The sequence below is a fragment of the Sus scrofa genome, chromosome 4, assembly GCF_000003025.6.
Source record: "Sus scrofa isolate TJ Tabasco breed Duroc chromosome 4, Sscrofa11.1, whole genome shotgun sequence".
Lineage (NCBI taxonomy): Eukaryota > Metazoa > Chordata > Mammalia > Artiodactyla > Suidae > Sus > Sus scrofa.
In genome coordinates this window covers 99,969,374-99,992,415 of record NC_010446.5, presented here as the reverse complement: position 1 = coordinate 99,992,415, position 23,042 = coordinate 99,969,374, and the positions used below count along the sequence as shown (strand labels likewise).

The window sequence follows — 23,042 nt, the reverse complement described above, 5'->3', positions numbered from 1 at the left end:
TGTTGTTCAGCCCTATGTCCTCCCAAAAGCATGTGAAAGTAAATTTTCTTGCCGAATGCTTGCCATTTAGAGTTACAGTTGAGCATAGGAAGGAACAGTGAATAGTGTTTACTTTGTGAATTTGAAAGTTTACCTGGAATTTTGTCTTTCACCTTTATAGTCAGCTCTCAATTCTCTGTACTAATTAAGAATGGGAGGAAGCAAAAATGGGAGGGTTTTTTTTTTTTTTTTCTCCTACTTAATGTTTAGAAAAATAGAAAAGTTTACTTTATTTGCCCTTAATAAGTCTCCAGTCTCTGAAAAGAAAATATGCAGTTGGGAAGAAGGGACAGTCACAAGGGTCCTGAAATATCTGTGGATTGGATGATACTCCCTTTCATAATTGGAAGCTGATTCTGTTTACATGGGGGTTGACAACTTCCCCTTAAACCAGTATTCTAGAATAAGTAGGAAACCTGCTCTTCCCTTAAGATGTTCAGTAACAAAATGATGCTATTGATTTTTTGTTTCGTTTTGATCACTTAGAAACCCTTTTTCTTTACTTTATCCTCATCCAGGTGAGGGTCACCTTTGAGAAAGAGGTTCCTGGCCTCCTCCTCCTCCTCCCTTCCAGGATGAGCACTGCCGTGTCGTGACCCTTGGGGTTTTGGTGAGTAGCCTGATGGATGATAGCATGAGAAAGTTTGCCTGGATTAGAAAGATAATCTTGGGGAAAAGCTTCAACTTTTATTCAACGCATATTTTTGGACCAATACCATGTGTCAGACACTATAGTTAGGTGCTAGGAATTCAAGGAGGAACAAGTCAGTCTTGATCCCTGCCGTCATGGAGCCCAGCGTGAGAGATGAATGTTATGCAAATTATCACATAATTATACAACATGGAAATGTTGTGAAGGAAAAACACGGGATGCTGTGAAAACAGCATAATGGAGAATTTCATATAGATTCGTAGCCTTTCAGTATCCTTTCTCTCTGAAAAAGAAATATGGGAGTTCCTGCTGTGGTGCAGTAGGTTAAGAACCCTATTGCAGCGGCTCAGGTTGCCATAGAGGCAGGAGTTCCACCCCTGGCGCAGTGGTATTAAAGGATCTGATGTTGCCGCAGCTGCAGTGTAGGTCACAGCTGTGGCTCGAGTTCAATCACTGGCCCAGGAATTTCCATGTGCAGCCTTAAGAAAGGAAGGAGGGGGAGTTCCCGTCATGGCTCAGTGGTTAACGAATCGGACTAGGAACCGTGAGGTTGCATGTTCAATCCCTGGCTTTGCTCAGTGGGTTAAGGATTCTGGCGTTGCCATGAGCTGTGGTGTAGGTTGCAGACTCGGCTCACATCCTGAGTTGCTGTGGCTCTGGCGGAGGCTGGTGGCTACAGCTCTGATTTGACCCCTAGCCTGGGAACCTCCATATGCTGCGGGAAGCAGCCCTAGAAAAGGCAAAAAGACAAAAAAAAAAAAAAAAAAGGAAGGAGGGAATGGTGGAGGGAGGGAGGAAGACCAAAGCCAAGATTTCCTTTACTCAGCAAAAATATGCAGACTTGATATGGGAAGGGCAAGGGTGGAGAGAGGCATCAAGAATAACTCCCAAATTTCTAGCATGAGCAGCTGGGTGGATGAAGGTGCCGTATACTAAAATGTGGAAGAATGGAGGAAAAGTACTTTGGGAAGGGAGGCTATGTAAAGATGAAGAATTCATTTTTGACTTTGTTAGGTTTCAGACATCGAGGGAGATGTCAGGCTGGTGGTGGTGTATACAGGTTAGCAGAACAGAGGCAGAGCTGGAGGTGTAAATTTGGGAATTGTTGACATGGAAAGAACTTATAGAATGAGAAGAGGACCCAGGGTAGAGTGGTGAAGAACTCGAAATTGTAGAGATTGGGTAGAGAGACGGGGCCAGCAAAGGAAGCAGATAAAGAGTGACTGGGGAGGTAGGAGGAAAACGGCAAAGTGTGGTGTTACGGAAACCAAGAGAGGGGAGTTTCAAGAAGGAAGTGATCAACTGTCAGAGTCTAAGAGATGGAGTAGGATGAGGTTAGAAAATCGGTCACTGGTGACCTTAACAAATCAGTGGTTTCTGTGATCTGTGGGTAGAAGTTGGTTTAAACATGGTTAAAGGGTGAATGGCAGGTAAGGAAGTGAAGACTGTGTGTCTTATCAGCTCTGTAGAGAAACTTGGCTCCAAAGGGGAATAAAACACTAGAGCTAGGTTTTGTTTTGCTTTATTTATTTATTTTTCAATTGGAAGATACTACAAATGTCTAAAAGCTGATCAGAAATACCCAGGGGATGCAGGAGATAGAGGGGCGGCCATGGGAGAGAGTGAGAGCTTGCATCAAGCTGGAAGGGATGGGGCCTAGACCACTTGTGATAGGACTGGCCTTTGGAGGAAAAATGGGCCTTTTTTTCTTTTCTTTCTTTCTTTTTTTTTTTTTTTTTTTTGAGGTTCAGTAATAGAAAAGAAAGAGGGGAGGGGTACTGATAAAAACAGGTTTGCAGATTTGGTGGTGAGGAAATCCTTCCTGGTGACTTCTCCCTGTGAAGTCCTGGGCAAGGCCCTGCACTGGGAGCGGGGAGGGATGGGGGGAAGGTGATGGTTGGAGATGGTGAAGGTATGGGATGACGTTAGGCAGAATAGGTGAGTGCCTGTGCTGGGAATGGTGGTAGTCATAGTAACAGTTAACCCGAATGCCTCTGTTGTGCTGCCGAGCATTTTATGTGTGCTGGCTCACCTTGTCCACCAAGTCCGTGCTTTGACAGGCACTGCAGTGATGAAGAGTGCAGCCGGAGTGTCTGGCTGGACGCCAGCTCCACCACTTACTAGGGTGTGACCCAACTTAGTTGGGCAGATTACTTACTGTTTCAGAGCCTTGGTTTCCTTGTCTCTGAAATAGGGATAGTAGTTCTGCCGTTGTTGTGAATGAGTTTACTATGTGTGGAGGGTGCTTGTAAGAGTGTCTGACAGTAAACATCTTAGTATTATTTAAGAAGAAAAGAGGGTGTTCCTCTTGTGGTGGAGCGGAAATGAATCCAACTAGTATCCGTAAGAATGCAGGTTTGACCCCTGGCCTCGATCAGTGGGTTGGGGATCTGGTGTTGCCTTGTGCTATGTGTGGTGTAGGTCGCCGATGTGGCTCGGATGCCATCTTGCTATGGCTGTGGTGTAGGCTGGCAGCTGTAACTCTCATTCGACCCCTAGCCTGAGAATTTCCATATGCTGCATGTGTGGCTCTAAAAAGTTTAAAAAAAAAGAAAGAAAAGTGATAAACATTGTATAAGCAGACCTTATAGCTAGGAGATTTAGTTACATTGGGGAAAAATCTCTTTCTGGCTCTAATTAACCATTCTGAGGCAGATCTTTCTAGTCCTTAAAGGTCAAACAGTTGAGCACTAACCCAAAAATGGAGGTGCTGAACTATATGATAAGACATTTGGCAGATTTCTTGCTCAGTTGTTTTTGGTGTCAGGCTAAAGCTAGTTGACTTATTTCAACTCCCATGGATTGGAGGTTAAAATACCTGGATTTTATTCCCACTGCTCAGCGAGAGCCCACATGCTTGTTTCAGCCCCCTGTGCTGCCTCTCTGCCCACAAAGTAATGGTAAGGAGATGGCTCAGACAAGGGAGCAGGTCAGAGAGCACTGCTTGGAAACCTGGGAGAAGCCCTTACACCTGTACCCCCTCAATTTGTCTGTAAAGTGCCTGTTGATCAAGGTTGGGTGAATTAATGAGCATGAAAAACTGTATGTAGAAGTACTTTGAAAATAAAAGTTTGTTTCTGTTCACAGTACTAATATTATAGAAATAATCTGTACTATCTGCTCATCAGAAATGCCTGGCAGATTGAAGTGATTTGATATTTGTAGTATGTTGGAAGGATTGCACCACGCAAATGCCAGGTGTTTCTGCTCTGAGAGAAGCTGAGTAAGTCAGTGAGGGTCCAGCCACGCTCTGAGTACCCATCATGCTGAGTATATGGAAAAGCAAAAGAACTTTGAAACAAGGTTCTTGTCTTCAAAGAACGTAGTCCTTGTAGGGAGATAAAACATACTCATGGGACTATTCAGTATGACATATGACTGAGAATGTGTGATGCAGTCAGAAAGTTCCAGAAGAAGTTCCAGAAGGGGACTGTACAGGTGCTAACTTCTTTTCTTTTCCTGAGGTAAATGTTTTCCGATGGCTTTGTCCTTGCAAGATTCATTTGTTACTTCTGTTTTACCAGTGATTCCTGATGTTACAAAATAGTTTATGGTCATGTATGTTGAACTTGACAACTACAATCAATTTTATAGTCTAAACTGGAAAAAAAAATGAAAAAGTTAAAAAAGCTAAAGTTGGTGGGGGATAAACATACAACCTTAAATATAATCAAGACCAAAATATTTTTAGGATGCTGTCTTCAAGGTCAGCATAGATGCATTCAATATTTTATTCTAGTTTTTTTCTTCTTTTTTCTTCTCTAACTTCATTTAAAAGAAAAAAATTGCACTCAGCATTTCTGTAAATTACTTTCATTGTCTCTGGTGAAACAGCTGGGACTATTGCAAATTTCTAAATGAAAGAAATAGATGTCAGAGTTCCCAGTATGGCTCAGCAGTTAACGAACCCAACTAGCATCCATGAGGATGTGAGTTCAATCCCTGGCCTTGCTCAGCAGGTTAAGGATCCGGCGTTGCTATGAGCTGTGGTGTAGGCCAGCAGCTACAGCTCTGATTAGACCCCTAGCCTGGGACTCTCCATATGCCACAGGTGCAGCCCTAAAACAAACAAACAAAAAAGAAATAGATGTCTAACACTTGACAATGATAATTTCAGTGCCGAGTCGTAGAATATAATGGATCCTCCCAATTTTAGTCCAGTTCTTTAACCTCTCAAAGTATTATTCGAGCTGTCACACCTGAGCTACTTCTAATTCCCTTTGATTCTTTAGCCACTCGTCCTGCCTTTAATATCCTCCTTCAGTCCTACACCCTATCAGTTAGGTCTCAGAAGAGACCGAGGGAGGGGAGGGGACCAAGCCACACTGGAACTTCCCTGGCAGGGCCAGTGACTGAAGGTGTATCTTGGTTTTCTCTGAACCAGTCTAGGCTTCCCTAAATAAAGGGTTTGCTCATTTGTTCTCTGGCTAGATTTGGGAGTATTTTCTTGACCTTTATGCTTCAAATTAGCCTTGCAAATTGGCTCTCAAAAAATATCTCAGCCTTCAAAGCTGTTCTCTTACCTTCGGCATCGTGGATCATCCCCTGCTTGCCCATGCCTGCAGCCCATCATTAAGCAGTGAGAACACAGGACACATAGTCGGCATAATTTAATCGAGAGATCATAGAAATCAGGGGGCAGAACTGATTGTATTTGGTATTGGCTCAATGCTTGATTTCTGAAGTACCTCTTTTAATGTCTCCCCACCTGGAGCCCTGAGAGTATAAACAGATTCATTTTTTTCAGGGTTTGAAATTGGAATGGGCTTGTTACATTTCAGCACCATCAGAGGTGAAACACCAGATAGTTGCTCTGGATTTGGAGTGTCCAGTGGTTTCAAATCATTGTTTCGAAAAAAGAAAAACCTAAGTTTTTGAAGGTTTTGTGTTTGGAAGTTGAGAAATGTAAAGGAGAATAAATGGTTAAAGATAAAAATGTTTTTCTCACCTGCTTACAAAGGCCTAGTGCATGATGCTTGGGTGGGAGGCTCGAATGCTTGGCAGAAAGTCTTAGTCACTCTTCAGCTGCTTTAGCACCAGGGCCTTTAGGCCAGATAGTGAACATTGCCATTCCCTTTAACCCTGATGGCAACCTAGTAGCAACCTAGCCCTGACCCGCAGGTCCTGCCCTAAGGGTGTTTGCTGTCTCTGTTTTTGCCCCCAGTGTGCCCTTGGAGATGCGAGATTTTCCTCTGGCAGCAGGAGGCACACACCCAGAGAATGCTGGAGCCACAAGGGGACAGGACCCACTTCCACAGCGGAGAAAAACAAAGAGGAAAAAGGCGTCCAGGTGGCCAGCGCTAGGGGACGCACCCAGCAAGCAGTGGGCCACTGCCGCTGCCCTCAGCAGCTGTTTCTGCTGCAGCCCGAGAGGAACTCGGTGAGCCCGTCCCTGTTTGTGGCTGCAAGCTCAGGATTTCAATCAATGCATTCCAGTAACCCTAAAGTGAGGAACTCTCCGTCAGGAAACACACAGAGGTGAGGGCTAGGGCCTGGTGGACCGTGAATGCGGAGCAATGTTGAATTACAAGCAGATGAGGCCCAAATGGGGAAAGAAAAAGGGACACGTCAACAATGATAGAAGAGTGAATCAAAGTTTATGTCCGCATTTCCCTGTTATTCTTTTGTCCATCATTACCCGGCTGCTCCTCTTTCCCACCACCCTCCTCACCAAGACATACAGGAAAGGACCTTACAGACCACCTAGCACAATGCGCTCAACTTGCCAAACAGGGAATCCGAGGCCTGGGATGGTGAGGAGGCCTAAGGTCCTAGAACTGAAACACCAGCCCCTGAATTCCCACCACGAACCTTTTTCCTCTGCTCCACGGACTTAAATTGCTATCTTAAAAGAATTTTTCCACCTCTCCTGGCAGCAGTGGTTAGCGTGTCTGCACTGGTGTGATACTGCTTGTTTAGGGATTAGGCTCCTGCAGGGCTTCCCTAACCCGCCAGTCACCAGCGGGTTTCCTCGTGCTCTCCTGGACCTGCTCGTATTTTCCAGCAGGGAAGCTGGTCTCTCGTTACAGCTGTTCCTTGTCATCAGCCGATGGCTGGTAGTATTTTGATCTTAACGATGTCTGTTTGTTTACTCTGAGCTAGTCTTAGTGTGAGAGTCGTTTCTCTATGTACATAGAAACCGTTGTCCTTTATTGACAGAAGCCCTAGAGATGGGTCCCCATGTGACTCTAGGATTCCCGAGACCTGGCAGGCCATTCTGCTGGATCCTCCTCTCTGTGGAGAGCTTTGAGATGAGAGCAGAGGTGGAGGGAACAAGCAGGTGGCTGCGGTGAAAGGTGGGGTGGTGACTCCAGGTCTCTTTGACCTATGATAGAAATTGCTTCTCCCGATTGTGCTGACCGTCTGTATCTGGTGTCTGATCTCCCTTTGTTATCTGTCTCTTTTAGTAGCCCTAAGTCAAAGCAGGAGGTGATGGTCCGTCCCCCTACAGTGATGTCCCCATCTGGAAACCCCCAGCTGGATTCCAAATTCTCCAATCAGGGTAAACAGGGGGGCTCAGCCAGCCAATCCCAGCCATCCCCCTGTGACTCCAAGAGTGGGGGCCATACCCCTAAAGCACTCCCTGGCCCAGGTGGGAGCATGGGGCTGAAGAATGGGGCTGGAAATGGTGCCAAGGGCAAGGGGAAAAGGGAGCGAAGTATTTCCGCCGACTCCTTTGATCAGAGAGATCCTGGGACTCCAAACGATGACTCTGACATGAAAGGTATGTCTATAAGATCTTTGAGACTCAGAGGGAAGTAGGTGTGCCTGAGGGAAGGCTCCTGACCTTGGCGGATGCCGCAGAGCCTAATAGCAGCCAAGTGGGGAGAGGAGGTATCAGACTCAGGAGTTCTCACAGTTTAGGGTGGAACTGTTTCTGGTCCTTTTCCTACTAGAGAATAGTTCAGAACCACCTTGCTGAGTTCTTATTCTTGAGGATGTAAGTGTTTCAGGATGTTCCACAGCCCTGACCATGTTCGTACGGATGTTTCTGGCCTCCATGCTCTTTGTACTTAAGCGTCAAGCCCGCACCTCTAGTTTGTCTATGCCGAGGCCCACATTGGAGCAGTTTTTCTGACAACTCCTCTTCTCCATCAGATTAATCCTTCAAGACTTGGGTTTTGTGCACACTGGCTACCATTTTGCCAGAGTCATAGGCATAAGAAGCAGCCCTGGCACTAGGCCAGGTTTGTCACAGCCAGTTTCCCTGTGGCAGGAGAGTGGCTACCTGTGGTAGAGACACAGTAGGCACCAAAGTGAAGTGAGCCAGGAAGGGTGTGGGACCAATGGCTGTGGTTTTAGGCTTTTTCCCTCCTAACATAAAATAAAAAAATCTTAACTGCCGGCAGGAACATGAAACTAGTACTCAAGGAGTGGAAGTTGACTGCCCAACCCAAGTTAGAAAAGAAAGCTTTCCTGTCTTCTTCAGGGGTTTGTGGGAAGCCTGTTATGAGCGCCAGCACTGTGCTGGGTACTGGGGGCACCATGGTCAGCAAGACAGAAACAGTTGCTGTCCTCAAGGGTTTGAATGCACCTAGACAGCAGATCATTTAGCAATTACAATACAATGTGATAAATGCTGAAAGAAGGGAAGTTAGGGGGCTGTGGTTTCGATTAGCAAGGGCATCTAGTCCAAGAGGTTCCAAAGGGGTTTCCAGGAAGGCGGGCCATTGGTGCTCACACCTGAAGGATGCGTAGTAGTAGTAAAGAAGTAAAGAGGTGGGGGAAGAGTGTTCTGTCATTAGCCCTTGAAGGAGAAATGTATTTGTATTTTTATGAGTAGAAGGGACTTCCTCCTTGAAATTCTCAAGGTGTTTGTGTTATGATACTATAAATGCTGGCAGAAAAAAGTTTGATTCTTTCTGTGACATGAATCTTTTCATTCTTTTAGAATGTAATTCTGCTGACCACATAAAGTCCCAGGATTCCCAGCACACACCACACTCGATGACCCCGTCAAATGCTACAGCCCCCAGGTCTTCCACCCCATCCCATGGCCAGACTACTGCCGCAGAGCCTACACCTGCTCAGAAGACTCCCGCCAAAGTGGTGTATGTGTTTTCTACTGAGATGGCCAATAAGTAAGTTGATGGCTATGTCTGGCTGTTGGTGTGGCTTGCATGTCTGTGCATCTGAGTTCTTACTCTCATTGAAGATTGATGCTTTTTTTTTGCCCACTTGTATTATTACTTAAAGTTAACACTATGGAAAGAGGTAAAATAAAATATAAAATTTCCCTACCCCTATTCCCCAGATGCAACTATTGTTGATATTTCCTTGGCTTTCCCTCCAGAATTTTTTTTTTTTTTTTTTTTTTTTTTTTAATTTTATGGCCTTACTCACAGCATGTAGAAGTTCCTGAGCCAGGGATTAAATGAGAGCCACAGCTGCAGCAAAGCTGGATCCTTTAACCCACTGGGCTGGGCCACGGATTGAAACTGTGCTTCTCCAGTGGCCTGAGCCTCTGTAGTCAGACTTCTAACCCACTGAGTCACAGCAGGAACTTCCCAGAATTTTTTTTCTTCCCCCACTGCATGCAGCAGCTTGTTGTGGGATCTCAGTTCTTAGACCAGGGATTGAGCCTGGTTGCAGCAGTGAAAGTGCTGAATCCTAACCACTAGGCCACAGGGGAGCTCCCCCAGGAATTTTTATATATATACTTTTTCAGACACAAAAGGGATCAGTTACACAACAAACACTTTTATGCAACTTAATGTTCTTTTTTTTTTTTTTTTTTTTTTTTTGGCCCTGCTTGCAGCATGCAGAAGTTCCCAGGCCAAGGATCAAACCCATGCCACAGTAGTAACCAGAGCCACAGCAGTGACAACACTGGATCCTTAACCCACTGAGCCACCAGAGAACTCCAGCTTAGAATTCTTTTTAAAATAACATAAGTAATACATGTCCATTTTAGAATAATTAGAAAATATAAATAACTGAAAAGAAAAAAAGTCTCAGGAATTCAAAGATAACTGCTGTGAACATTTTGGTACTTAGGTTTCTAGTGAGTGGATGGATTGATCAATGGATATTTATTTATAGAAAAAATGTGGATATACTCTACATAGTATTCTGCCTTTTTTATTTTCATTTAAGATTTAAAAAATTAAAATGTATGGGAGTTTCCATTGTGGCTCAGTGGGTTAAGAACCTAGCTAGTATTCATGAGGATGCATGTTCAGTCCCTGGCCTTATTTGGTGGGTTAAGGATCCAGTGTTGCTGTGAGCTGTGGTGTAGGTCACTGATGCTGCTTGGATATGGCATTGCTGTGGCTGTGGCTTAGGGCAGCAGCTGTAGTTCCAGTTTGACCCCAAGCCTGGGAATTTCCATATGCCATAGGTTGCACCTTTAAAAAAAAGAGAAATTAAAATATGGAGTAAATCTTGACAGCCTTGAATGATTATTAAGTGTTTTGAGAATTCATTTTACCCCTCTTTGGTTGGGATTTTGAACTAAGATTCTCTATAAAACACCCACTACAATGGATTGGTTTGAAGGAGAAAATCCTGGGTTTTTTTCATTGCCTCTTTTGAGATTTACTAATGGCTCTCTTTTAATTTCAGAAGTTTGATGGTAAATGATAGACATGAATAATGAAAACCTTTTTCTCTTGATTTCTTCTCATTCAGTGTTGCTGGTGGTTCTGTATAATTCTCCTTCTCTCTTACCGGTTCAATCTGAGGTGAAAGTACTTTGGCATTACAGTTAGCGAATAGAAACAAGTCCTAGTGTGTGCATCTCATCTGTGTTTGCAGAGCTGCGGAAGCTGTGTTGAAGGGCCAGGTTGACACTATCGTCTCTTTCCACATCCAGAACATCTCTAACAGCAAGACAGAGAGAAGCACAGCCCCTCTGGTATGTCATTTTAGATGTAGAATAATGATTGAAAGGTCCTACAGTGACTCTAAAGGTGGGAGATGGTGAATTTCACTGATAGGGAGATAGTCTTTTTTCTTCTTCTGATTTTATTGAGATATAATTGACACATAGCCCTATGTAAGTTAAAGGTGTACAGCATAACGATTACTTATGTACATCACGGAATGATTGCCATCATCCCTTAAAGATGCAAAATTAAAGAAATAGAAAAAAATATATTTCTTCCCTGTGATGTACTTTCTTAACAACTTTTATATATAACATACTGCTGCATTAATTGTATTTATCATATTGTGCATTATATTCCTAGTACTTCTTTATCCCATAACTGGAAGTTTGTATGTCTTGACAATCTTCCTCCAGTGACTCCTGCCCCCACCCCCCCACCCCCAACTTTGGTAACCACAAATCTGATCTCTCTGTGAGTTTGTTTGTAAAGTATAATTGACCTCCAACACTCTGTTAGTTTGTGTTATACAACATAGTGATTCGATATGTCTGTACATTTCAGTGATCCCCATGATAAATGTAGTTACCATCTATCACTATACAAATATACTACGTAATTATTGACTATATTCCCCACACTGTGTATTTCATACCCTGACTCATTTATTTTGTAACTGAAAGACTACCTCTGAATTTCCCTCACCTGTATATCTTTTCTCCACCCATCCCCCTACCCTGTCAGCCACTTGTTTATTCTCTGTTATCTATGATTCTGTTTCTGTTTAGTTATGTTTGTTCATTTGCTTTGTTTTTTAGATTCTACATATAAGTGAAATCATATGATATTTGCCTTTCTCTGTCTAACTTATTTCATTTAGCATAATACCCTCTAGGTCCATCCATGTTTTTGAAAATGGCAAGATTTTATTCTTTCTTATGGCTAAGTAATATTCCTGTGTGTGTGTGTGTGTGTGTGTGTGTATACATGTACATGCACTGTATCTTCTTTATTCATCTATTGATAGGCACTTAGGTTGTTTCCATATCTTGGCTATTATAAATAGTGCTGCAACGAACATTTGGGGTACATATATCTTTTGTAATTGGTATTTTGTTTTCTTTGGGTAAATATCCAGGGGTGGAATTGCTGGATCCTGTATTCTATTTTTAACTTTTTGTGGAATGTCCACACTGTTTTCCATAGTAGCTAGTCCAGCTTACATTTCCACCAACAGCACACAACGGTTCTATAGGGAGATAGACTCAATGGTATAAGCTACATTGTGAGCTTTTTATGTAATTGTGGTTTTAGGCATATCACACTGCACTGGCCTTTTCTACTAGCATGCTTATATATTGATGAATTAATAGAAGAGATGCAAAATTAAAAAGGAGATATATAGATTTGGTATTTCCTTCATGTAACCATCTCTGGGCAATTCTGAATTCAGACCCTGTGTACAGAGCAGGATTTTGAAGAATAATGAACACTCTTGACTTAATTGAAGAACACAGAAAAAGCAATAACTAAAACTGCAGTACTGGAGTTCATGCTGCTAATACTATAATTAGTCTCAGTGACTTTCAAAATGATTCTTATTTATTTCAAAGTGAGAGGACCATTCAATGCTTTTAATTGCTTGATATTTCCAAAATTATAGTAGGTGTTAGTCTGTTTCCTCTCTGGAACGTAAGCACCTACTATAAACTACACTAGGAAACACATATAGTGGTTGTTTTAATACATGTAGTATTCCAAATTGAACCAAAAGATAGTTCTTCTGTCTTGCATTGTCAAGGCATTGCTCCAAATGCTGTGGGGCCACTAGAGGTTCAAGATACCTTTAGGAAGCATTAAATCTAAGGCTGAGATGAGTTTTAAACATGGGAGAAGTTAAATGACATTGAACAACTCAAGTGACAATTCCATACTTTTGTACCCTGGCATTCACATTGCAGCTCAAATCAACATTTTATTGACCTCATGACCAAACTTAATACAGCTTAATAGTAACTTCCACTTTCGCTGGTACTAAAATAAGATCAGAAAAGGAGTTGAGGTAATTGGGAAAAGTCCAGTCTCCAGTGCTCCAAATCTAAAGTAAAAGGGTGGTGCTGCACTGTTTTTTCTGTCACAGTCACCTTCCAGGAAATCAAACCCTTAACAAACAAACAAAGCCTGGCCAACAAAACCAAACTTAAACTGGCATTGGAGAAAAAATTAAGGTGACCTCCACACTCCAGTTACGGAGTCAGGGACATACAGGACACTGCGACATCCCGAGTCCTCCAGGCTTAGCCAGCCTTCCCCGTACCAGTCTCCTCCGTCTGCAGACACAGATGTGTGGAGAATGCCACCAAGTGAAACATTTATGTACATAGCCACAGAATGTGAGCTCTTCATATGCAGGGATCCACATAATGCTTCCTGTAGACTTTTGCACCTCGATAAACATTCCAGAGAGTAGGCAGGGAGGTAAGAGTCCGAGGGGTTTGGCAATAGAAGCTGGATTAAGTGAGCAAGTTAGGAGCATGTGAACATCAGAAAGTATGGCGCAGCTCACTGGAGGCTGGTGAGGTCCCTAGGGTGGAGTTGGTAGGCTGGGCCCTCCTCTTTCTCAGTACTGCCCCTCCCCGGGCCCTTTAGCAACGCGGAGGTGTAGACTCAGAACATCATTCGTCCCTCTCCCAGACACTGACAGCATCTGAGTCACCTGCCGTAAGTGAGCATGCTTTTACCCAGGACTTGGTATGGCACCGGTATTTAATAAATAATAGGGGTGTTCCCATCGTGGTGCAGTGGAAATGAATCTGACTGGGAACCATGAGGTTGTGGCCTTGCTCAGTGGGTTAAGGATCCAGCGTTGCCGTGAGCTGTGGTGTAGGTCGCAGACATGGCTTGGATCCTGCATTGCTGTGGCTGTGGTGTAGACCGGCAGCTATGGCTCAGATTAGACCCCTAGCCCGAGAACGTCCATATGCCACGGGGTGCGGCCCTAAAAAAAAAGACAAAAGACAAAAAAATAATAGTAATAATAATAGGGCAGTCACCCAGCCTGTAGGAAAGGCAGCGTGCTGTCTATTGGAAAGAACAGATCAGGAGACACCAGGAGCTAGATAGCCTCAGATTTCTCCAAAGATGCTTCCTGCCTGCAGATTATCTTACTACAGTTACTGTACAAATTCTTATCAAATATGGAATCAGTGATCACAGACTGAAAACAGAAATCGGCACTGTCGGGCCCCCTGGAAACTCCCAGGAGAGGAGTCCTTCACGAGTCCCCATGCCAGAGGAGTCTCCACAACAGAGTGGCCGTACCTGCTGCGTCTTCCGGTAGAGTACGGAGCCGGGGGTGATGAGCACTTTCTCTTTCAGTTGAAAACATCAGACATTTGACTGACAGTGAGAAGTGTGCATACCCAGTTACACTTTCGGGGAAAGAAAAAGGTGTTAGGTACAGCCTCCCACATACCGAGAAACTAATCTCTCCCTAAATCAGAAGCACATAGTAGACATGTGATAGCAAACCTGTTCCTCGAAATAGACACTCAGATGTATTCATTTTGGCGGCGTGGCTCTCCCTTGGCATGCTTATAAAGTTATTGAAATCTAATCTGTAGCCAGGAAAGAGGATATGCCATTTGACAATAAAGTGCAAGAGAAAAAAAAATCAAAACGTGTTCATGTCCAAAGCGGGGTTGTCCTTGGGCAGTTCCTCTCACAGGAGAATCAGTCCAGATTGATGTGACCAGGTCCAGCCTTATAACAGACCTTGCTCTTTTCATTGTTCTGTTCAGTTGACCAATGATTTTTAAAATCTTGTTCATCTTCAGAACACACAGATATCTGCCCTTCGGAATGATCCGAAACCTCTCCCACCACAGCCTCCAGCTTCAGCCAGCCAGGACCAGAGTTCTTCACAGAACACCAGGCTGCAGCCAACTCCACCTGTTCCGGCACCAGCACCCAAGCCTGCCGCTCCCCCGAGGCCCCTGGACCGGGAGAGTCCTGGGGTAGAAAACAAGCTGATTCCTTCCGTCGGCAGTCCTGCCAGCTCCACTCCACTGCCCCCAGATGGCACCGGGCCAAACTCGACGCCCAACAACCGCGCAGTGACCCCTGTCTCCCAGGGGAGCAATAGCTCTTCAGCAGATCCCAAAGCCCCCCCGCCTCCACCAGTGTCCAGTGGGGAGCCCCCCGTGCTGGGAGAGAACCCCGACGGGCTGTCTCAGGAGCAGCTGGAGCACCGGGAGCGCTCCTTACAGACGCTTAGAGACATCCAACGCATGCTTTTCCCTGATGAGAAGGAATTCACGGGAGGACAGGGTGGGGGGCCCCAGCAGAATACTGGGGTATTAGATGGACCTCAGAAAAAGCCAGAAGGGCCGATACAGGCCATGATGGCTCAATCCCAAAGCCTAGGTAAGGGACCTGGGCCCCGGACAGACATGGGAGCTCCATTTGGCCCTCAAGGACATAGAGAGGTGCCCTTTCCTCCAGATGAAATGGTTCCACCTTCCATGAACTCCCAGTCTGGGCCCATCGGACCCGACCACCTGGATCATATGACCCCTGAGCAGATAGCGTGGCTGAAACTGCAGCAGGAGTTCTACGAGGAGAAGAGGAGGAAGCAGGAGCAGGTGGTCGTGCAGCAGTGCTCCCTGCAGGACATGATGGTCCATCAGCACGGGCCTCGGGGGGTGGTCCGTGGGCCCCCTCCCCCGTACCAGATGACCCCTGGTGAGGGCTGGGGGCCTGGCGGTGCGGAGCCCTTTGCTGATGGGATCAACATGCCGCATTCCCTGCCCCCGAGGGCCATGGCCCCCCACCCCAACATGCCAGGGGGCCAGATGCGCCTCCCCGGATTTGCAGGAATGATCAACTCTGAAATGGAGGGGCCAAACGTCCCCAACCCGGCATCTAGACCAGGTCTTTCTGGAGTCAATTGGCCAGACGATGTGCCAAAAATCCCAGACGGTCGAAACTTCCCGCCTGGCCAGGGCGTCTTCAGTGGTCCCGGCCGAGGGGAGCGCTTCCCAAACCCCCAAGGATTGTCTGAAGAGATGTTTCAACAGCAGCTGGCAGAGAAGCAGCTGGGTCTGCCCCCGGGGATGAGCATGGAAGGCATCAGGCCCAGCTTGGAGATGAACAGGATGATCCCAGGCGCTCAGCGACACATGGAGCCTGGGAGTAATCCCATCTTCCCTCGAATACCAGTGGAGGGCCCGCTGAGCCCCTCCAGGGGAGACTTTCCAAAAGGAATGCCCCCCCAGATGGGACCAGGTCGGGAACTTGAGTTTGGGATGGTTCCCAGTGGGATGAAGGGAGATGTCAGTCTAAGTGTCAGCATTGGATCCAACTCTCAGATGATACCTCAGAAGATGAGAGAGGCTGGGGCGGGCGCTGAGGAGATGCTGAAACTCCGCGCGGGCGGTGCAGACGTGCTGCCTGCCCAGCAGAAGATGGTGCCCCTGCCGTTTGGCGAGCACCCTCAGCAAGAGTATGGCATGGGCCCCAGGCCATTCCTCCCCATGTCTCAGGGTCCAGGCAGCAGCAGTGGCTTGCGGAACCTCAGAGAACCAATTGGGCCCGACCAAAGGACTAACAGCCGGCTCAGTCACATGCCACCACTACCTCTCAACCCTTCCAGTAACCCCACTAGCCTCAACACAGCTCCTCCGGTTCAGCGCGGCCTGGGGCGGAAGCCCTTGGATATCTCTGTGGCAGGCAGCCAGGTGCATTCCCCAGGCATTAACCCCCTGAAATCTCCCACAATGCGCCAAGTCCAGTCACCGATGCTGGGCTCGCCCTCGGGGAACCTCAAGTCCCCCCAGACTCCATCGCAGCTGGCAGGCATGCTGGCGGGCCCAGCTGCTGCTGCTTCCATTAAGTCCCCCCCTGTCTTGGGGTCTGCTGCTGCTTCGCCTGTTCACCTCAAGTCTCCATCACTTCCCGCCCCGTCACCTGGATGGACCTCCTCTCCAAAACCTCCCCTTCAGAGTCCCGGGATCCCTCCCAACCATAAAGCGCCCCTCACCATGGCCTCCCCAGCCATGCTGGGAAGTGTGGAGTCAGGTCAGTATGCTTTCGTCCTCACACTCGCACCTTAGAGCCAGGGATTGCAACAGCCTGGTTTACATACTCTAAGAAAACTGGTGTCTTAACCTGGTTGTGCAACCAGAGGAGGCGGCCTTTGCCAAGGTGGACGTATTTGTGTCAGGGTGTGTAATTGGTACTTCCACGGCGTTTATGTACAAGTGTCCCATCCTGGGGAGAATACATGGGCTCTCAGTGCAGAATGTTTATCAGATAGGAGTGGGAGGAAAAGGGGAAATATATGTCATTTCGCTGGGTGACTTACATTTGCACAGTGCATTCCCGTTGGTGAAATAAAATGTCTTAACTGTGGGTGAATGTGGCTTCTTTCAATACTAGATGCACCCACTTCAGAGGGCGGCCCTCATGTCAGGAGAGTCTGGGTATCATCCCGGGCAAAGAAGGGAGGCTGCCAAGAGACATGAGTGGTTCTCGCAAATACGTGTTGACCGTGGAAACAGTGACCAAAACCTTCTCCTTGGTAGACTGCTATTCTCACAGATCAACTACAATTTATTAGTATTTTCTTCCTAGGAGATGCTCTCACTGATGATGGTGGTTTTGGGACCATAGGTGGTCAGTGGAAGATGAGCCCTGAGGTGTAAATACTAGGTCTGCGCTGGCTCCACTGGAGAAAGACTAGAATCAGAATAAGCTAGGAGATTTATCCTACCAAGCTAAAGTGTGTCTCTCTGTTGGGTAGCAGTTCACAAAAACAGTACAGTGGAGCCGCCCCCTCAGACCTTTTTGGTTCCAACATCTTGGTGGTGGAAATTCATCAAGAGCATGTGTAGGCTGGTTGGGTTAGTACCTGGGGTCAGAGTGCTTGTCTGGCTTCCTGGCGTACTAACCCCCAAGTTGAATTCTGAACCGTGACTGCCAGGGGAAAGAGAGCCACTTATTTCCCACTCTTTGCAGTGAAACCGTTGTCTGCAGCCCATGTTGTTCCCAAGTTTGAACGAGCATTTCTAACGCATTCTTGGTGCCTCTCTCCTCCCACCCGCTGAGCCGTCACCTCCACCACACACCGCAGTCTCCCTCTGCACACACACAGAGCTTGACTAGAAGATTGATGATTCATGTCCTGGGTCTAATAACACTGTCCTGTTCATCTGTCTCATTCCTGGCCCTGCTGGTTCATAATCATAGGCCCAGTAGCCTTCAAGAGGAATCTAATTCCCTGCCCTGTGTTTTCTTTGGCTTTCTTCTCCTAGGTGGCCCCCCACCTCCCACAGCCAGCCAGCCTGCCTCTGTGAGTATCCCGGGAAGTCTTCCCTCTAGTACACCTTACACCATGCCTCCAGAGCCGACCCTTTCCCAGAACCCGCTGTCTATTATGATGTCTCGAATGTCCAAGTTTGCAATGCCCAGTTCTACCCCATTATACCACGATGCCATCAAGACCGTGGCCAGCTCGGATGACGACTCCCCTCCAGCTCGTTCTCCCAACTTGCCATCAATGAATAATATGCCAGGTAAGAAATCATGGAGATAGGCTAATGGAGCTAGTGCTGAACAAAAGGAAAGCTTCTTGAAGTGTTTTCTTGTTGGCTATAGACCCCCATGGCTGGAAGTTCACCAGATTGAAAAAGTATACCATCTAAGTTAGTTTCAATAGAATTAAAGTATCTTGCCTAGCAGAAGAGAATTTTTTTTTGGCTTTTTAGGGCCACACCCACAGCATATGGAAGTTCAGGGTCAGGTCAGAGCTGCAGCTGCCGGCCACAGCCACAGCCACAGCAACTCAGGATCTGAGCTGCTTTTGTAACCTACACCACAGCTCACAGCAATGCCAGATCCTGGATCCACTGAGCCAGGCCAGGGATCAAACCTGCAACCTCATGGATGCCAGTCAGATTCATTTCTGCTGTGCACAATGGGAACTCCTGATTATTTTTTAAATTAACTTAATTCAGTATTTGTTGATCAGAAAGCAGGTTTCTTTATAGTTCTTCTCACTTTCTTATAAAGGTCTGAAGCTTCTCTGCCTGGAAGCTTTTTTTTTTTTGGCAGGGCGTGGAGGGGTGTCCTCCTGGAGCAAGATAGAAAGCAGTATCTTTTTAGCATGGCTGACTGGAATGTCTTTAGTCCTCAAGTATTTTCCTGGAAGGGCTGCCTCAAACCACAAGCAGCCACAGGATTTCAGACAGTGGAAAGCCCCTATTTCCTAGAGAAGCACTTTAGGAATAGAGAGGAAACAAAATTCCTCCTTTCCCTGCTCATTCTGTGCTGCTTCACTTTTCCACCTCCCATCCCCCAAAACTCACTAACAGGAAATGACCTGGGTGGTGAAAGTGGTCATTGAAGAGACGGACTTTTCAGCCGTTTCTGATGCTCTGTCCCGATTGTTAGGAATCCTCTTCCTTTAGCTTCAGTCAGGTTAGGGACGTTCTGTGGTTAACACAGGCACCATCCTTACCATACGCAATGGTAAGTCCAAGAAGAGACCAGATATTTAAATGTCCCAGGGATGATACTAGAACCTGTGTGTTTTCCCTTTCCATTGAAAGTTTTCTTTACTGTTTCATGTCACCTGCGAGGTCGAAATGCAATCTCTGTAAGGTGATATAAAATAGTGATGCCAAGTAGTAACTGAAAAAGGCCTGTTTGATTCCCTCATGACTATTTTATCCAGTTCTTGGACTTGAAGGACTGATTAATCCTCTTTTTCCGAAGAGGACCATCCTAGATCATCTGGGCAAATAGTTTTCTTCTCTATAAAATGTCTGCAATGAAGAAAACGATATTCATTTGCTCATTTGCAGGTTAACTTGTAACTTTTCACACAGGAGACTTTACTTTGTAGCCGTCTTCTTTATATGTTTATGTCATACAGTTTGAGACTCAACAGTATATTGTAGAGCTGCTGGTTTGTGTGCCAAAAAATGTATTACAACAGTATTGAGGGCAGAGTTTATTCGTTGTGTGTTTTCTTGGCATGGTACCATGCACATTTGACGCACAGTTAATTTGTTAATTTGATTTATTACAGTTTTTCCGAGTTGCCTTCGGTTAAGTTGATTCCTTTGATATCTTTGTTTTTCTAGGAATGGGCATTAATACACAGAATCCTCGAATTTCAGGTCCAAACCCCGTGGTTCCAATGCCAACCCTCAGCCCAATGGGAATGACCCAGCCACTTTCTCACTCCAATCAGATGCCCTCTCCGAATGCCATGGGACCCAACATACCTCCTCATGGGGTCCCAATGGGGCCTGGCTTGATGTCACACAATCCTATCATGGGGCATGGGTCCCAGGAGCCTCCGATGGTACCTCAAGGACGGATGGGTTTCCCCCAGGGCTTCCCTCCAGTACAGTCTCCTCCGCAGCAGGTTCCATTCCCTCACAATGGCCCCAGTGGGGGGCAGGGCAACTTCCCAGGAGGGATGGGTTTCCCAGGAGAGGGGCCCCTCGGCCGCCCCAGCAACCTGCCCCAAAGTTCAGCAGATGCAGCACTTTGCAAGCCTGGAGGCCCAGGGGGTCCCGACTCCTTCGCTGTCCTGGGGAACAGCATGCCTTCAGTGTTTACAGACCCAGATCTACAGGAGGTCATCCGACCTGGAGCCACCGGAATACCCGAGTTTGATCTGTCTCGCATTATTCCATCTGAGAAGCCTAGCCAGACACTGCAATATTTCCCTCGAGGGGAAGTCCCAGGCCGTAAACAGCCCCAGGGTCCTGGCCCTGGGTTTTCGCACATGCAGGGGATGATGGGCGAACAAGCCCCCAGAATGGGACTAGCGTTACCTGGCATGGGAGGTCCAGGGCCAGTGGGAACTCCGGACATCCCTCTTGGTACAGCTCCATCCATGCCAGGCCACAACCCAATGAGACCACCAGCCTTTCTCCAGCAAGGCATGATGGGACCTCACCATCGGATGATGTCACCAGCACAATCTACAATGCCTGGCCAGCCCACCCTGATGAGCAATCCAGCCGCTGCTGTGGGCATGATTCCTGGCAAGGATCGGGGGCCTGCAGGGCTCTACACCCACCCTGGGCCTGTGGGCTCTCCAGGCATGATGATGTCCATGCAGGGCATGATGGGACCCCAACAGAACATCATGATCCCCCCACAGATGAGGCCCCGGGGCATGGCCGCTGACGTGGGCATGGGTGGGTTTAACCAAGGACCTGGCAACCCAGGAAACATGATGTTTTAAGCTGCTAAGATTGGATGTGCCGATCCTTGTCAAGATGAGATTCCAGGTCCTGAGAGCTGCTTTGAGGGAGTTCCAGGAGTACTGTTGGTCATGCAATAGGAGAACAGAGACCCAAGGGCTGCTTTGGGGGAGGGGGGAACTTGAGAATGTATGGATTTATCTGAAAACAAATTATTCATTTAATCAACAGGTGTGTTTTTTTTAAGATTTATTTTTTAAAAATTATTTTTGTGGACTTGGGTATCCCATGATGGCACCTACTTTTGGGAATCTGTAGCCGTGCTTCGAGAATTGCCATGGGTCACATGTTGCACCGTTCTCTGTATGTTTACGTCCTTTGGACTGGCTTCTCCCAGGATTCTTTTCTGGTTTTGTTTTTGCTTTGGGCTTTATTTTTTTTGTGTGTGTACTGTACTATATTGTAAAAGGGATTTTAGCAGAGACTTTAGTCTTTGGGACAAGAGGAGAACAGGAATGCTGGGCTGTTTACTTTAGGTGGAGAATCCATCTTCAGACCTTTGGACTATTTTCTTTCAACTCCAGTGTATAGAAAAACCAAACTACGACCTCAGAGCAGAGTATTAATGAAAAGCACAAAAAAAGGAACTAAGTTCAGCGAGGGGTGGGGGGAGGGGGAAGATTTTTCTTTTTAAAAATACTGACGCTTAGGACACTTGGTTTTCAGTTCAAGTGCTCTTCGGCACTGTCTCTCCCAACCTACAGACCCACCTTCACATTTTTCTCTTGTTTTCCCTCCCCTCTCCTTCCCTAGCTTCTGGGTTGAGTGAGTTTCCTCCTGTTGTGTCCCCCAGTGGTGACCCCCTGGTTCCCTCCTCTCTTTTCCCTTTGGCAGCTGCAATACACGGTGTTACTTTGGGGAAATAAATCTAACAAAGCCTCGCCTTCCGAGCCGAGCGGTATCCGGGCTCCGGGAGGGAAAGGTCTGTCTTTGGGATGCTCGATGGTCTTCGCCCTTCGTCTTTTCTTCCCCAGCCTTCCTTTCCCTGCCCATCTTGTTTTCTGTTCTCCTTTTCTTAGGAATTCCAAGTGAATTTTATTAACGTGGGAGTGGAACAGATGCTAAAAGCTATCCGGGATTTTGTTTTTGTTTTTAATTTTGTGGTTCCTTCCCTTCCCCCCCCCTCCCATGCGTGAAACGTTCTGTGTAACCTCCATTAAATTTGGTACAAAACCACTCACCAGAGCTGTGGTGTCAGAAAAATAAAATATATTGTTTCTTACAAAATGCAATTGCCTTTTCTGTCCTTTGGATTCCTGTTTGTTTAGTATTGGGCATATTAGTTGCCATGTGACCCAGAAGCATCTTTGTATCAGGGTTGATCCACAAGGTGAAGGTTAGAAGTATCTAAAAGAAGTATCAAAGTTTGCAGAGTACCCTGGTGGCTCAGGTGGTTAAGGATCCAGCACTGTCCCTGTAGCGGCCTGGGTCATCTCGTGCCTCGAATTCGATTCCCGGCCTAGGAACTTACGAAGGCTGTGTGTGCAGCACCCCCCCCCCCAAAAAAAAACCAAAACAAACATTAAAAGTGCTTTTGCAGATGAAGCATATTCCTTGCTATTGAGGAACAACTCATGCATTGTTCCTGTCTTGGTCATTAAGTCCTAGCTGTAGGCAGAAAAGCAACCCTGGTCCCCACTGCCCCACCTCTAGAGGCAATTCAGAGTCCTTACTAGGGATTTTTGTGAGAGAGCCAGTGTAATGGTGTGAAGTAAGAAGACCAAAGTTATCTTTTTAGCCATTTGAAAAGCTGTGAAATATCCCTGGATCTCGTTAAGATAAAATACTACTGTACCTACAAATCATGGGTTTCCACTGCCTGTGGGGTTTTGTGGTCTGTTCTGCCTCCCCGCCTCGCTGCCTGCCCTGCTCTGTCTACGCAGTTCACTTCCACACACACGCCTTGAGCCTGTTAGTGTGTGTCCTGCAAGATACGTGCAAGCTGTTTGGGTTTCTGTGCAGTAAGATTTGTTCTGGTGTGTGTATTCCTCTGAGTTGTAGGCATCTTTAGCTGGGTGAGTGGGCATCTCTGGGTGTTTGTTCTCAGGTGAGAGTTTAAGCGAGGAGTGGCAGGTGCGCTGTCCTCAGCAGACAGACTTGTACAAATTGGGTTCTGCTGGTGTTCCACAGTGTAGGTTTTGCCTGCAAATGTATCTCTGTCTCTGAGAAGTGTTTGGAGATTCGTTTTCTCTTCCACCTTCAGCAGCCCTGCCTTCTCAGTAACACAAGAGGCCCAGACCA

General features: G+C 46.5%; 1 protein-coding gene across 13 annotated transcripts in view; it reads left to right on the top strand.

The window, feature by feature from the left end:
- The window catches only part of BCL9 (B-cell CLL/lymphoma 9), an 87,904-nt gene extending 65,876 nt beyond the window's left edge, over positions 1-22,028 (top strand). For 6 of the 13 annotated variants that reach the window (XM_013993355.2, XM_013993344.2, XM_005653072.3 and 3 more), the window contains 8 exons: positions 558-649; positions 5,856-6,169; positions 7,099-7,415; positions 8,583-8,772; positions 10,448-10,547; positions 14,355-16,596; positions 17,832-18,092; positions 19,665-22,028. In XM_013993355.2, coding sequence (XP_013848809.1) covers positions 6,117-6,169; positions 7,099-7,415; positions 8,583-8,772; positions 10,448-10,547; positions 14,355-16,596; positions 17,832-18,092; positions 19,665-20,782 — 4,281 coding nt within the window. In that variant the 5' untranslated portion in view covers positions 558-649; positions 5,856-6,116 and the 3' untranslated portion in view covers positions 20,783-22,028. The other 7 variants (XM_013993365.2, XM_021089955.1, XM_021089956.1 and 4 more) reach the window with 5 other exon arrangements.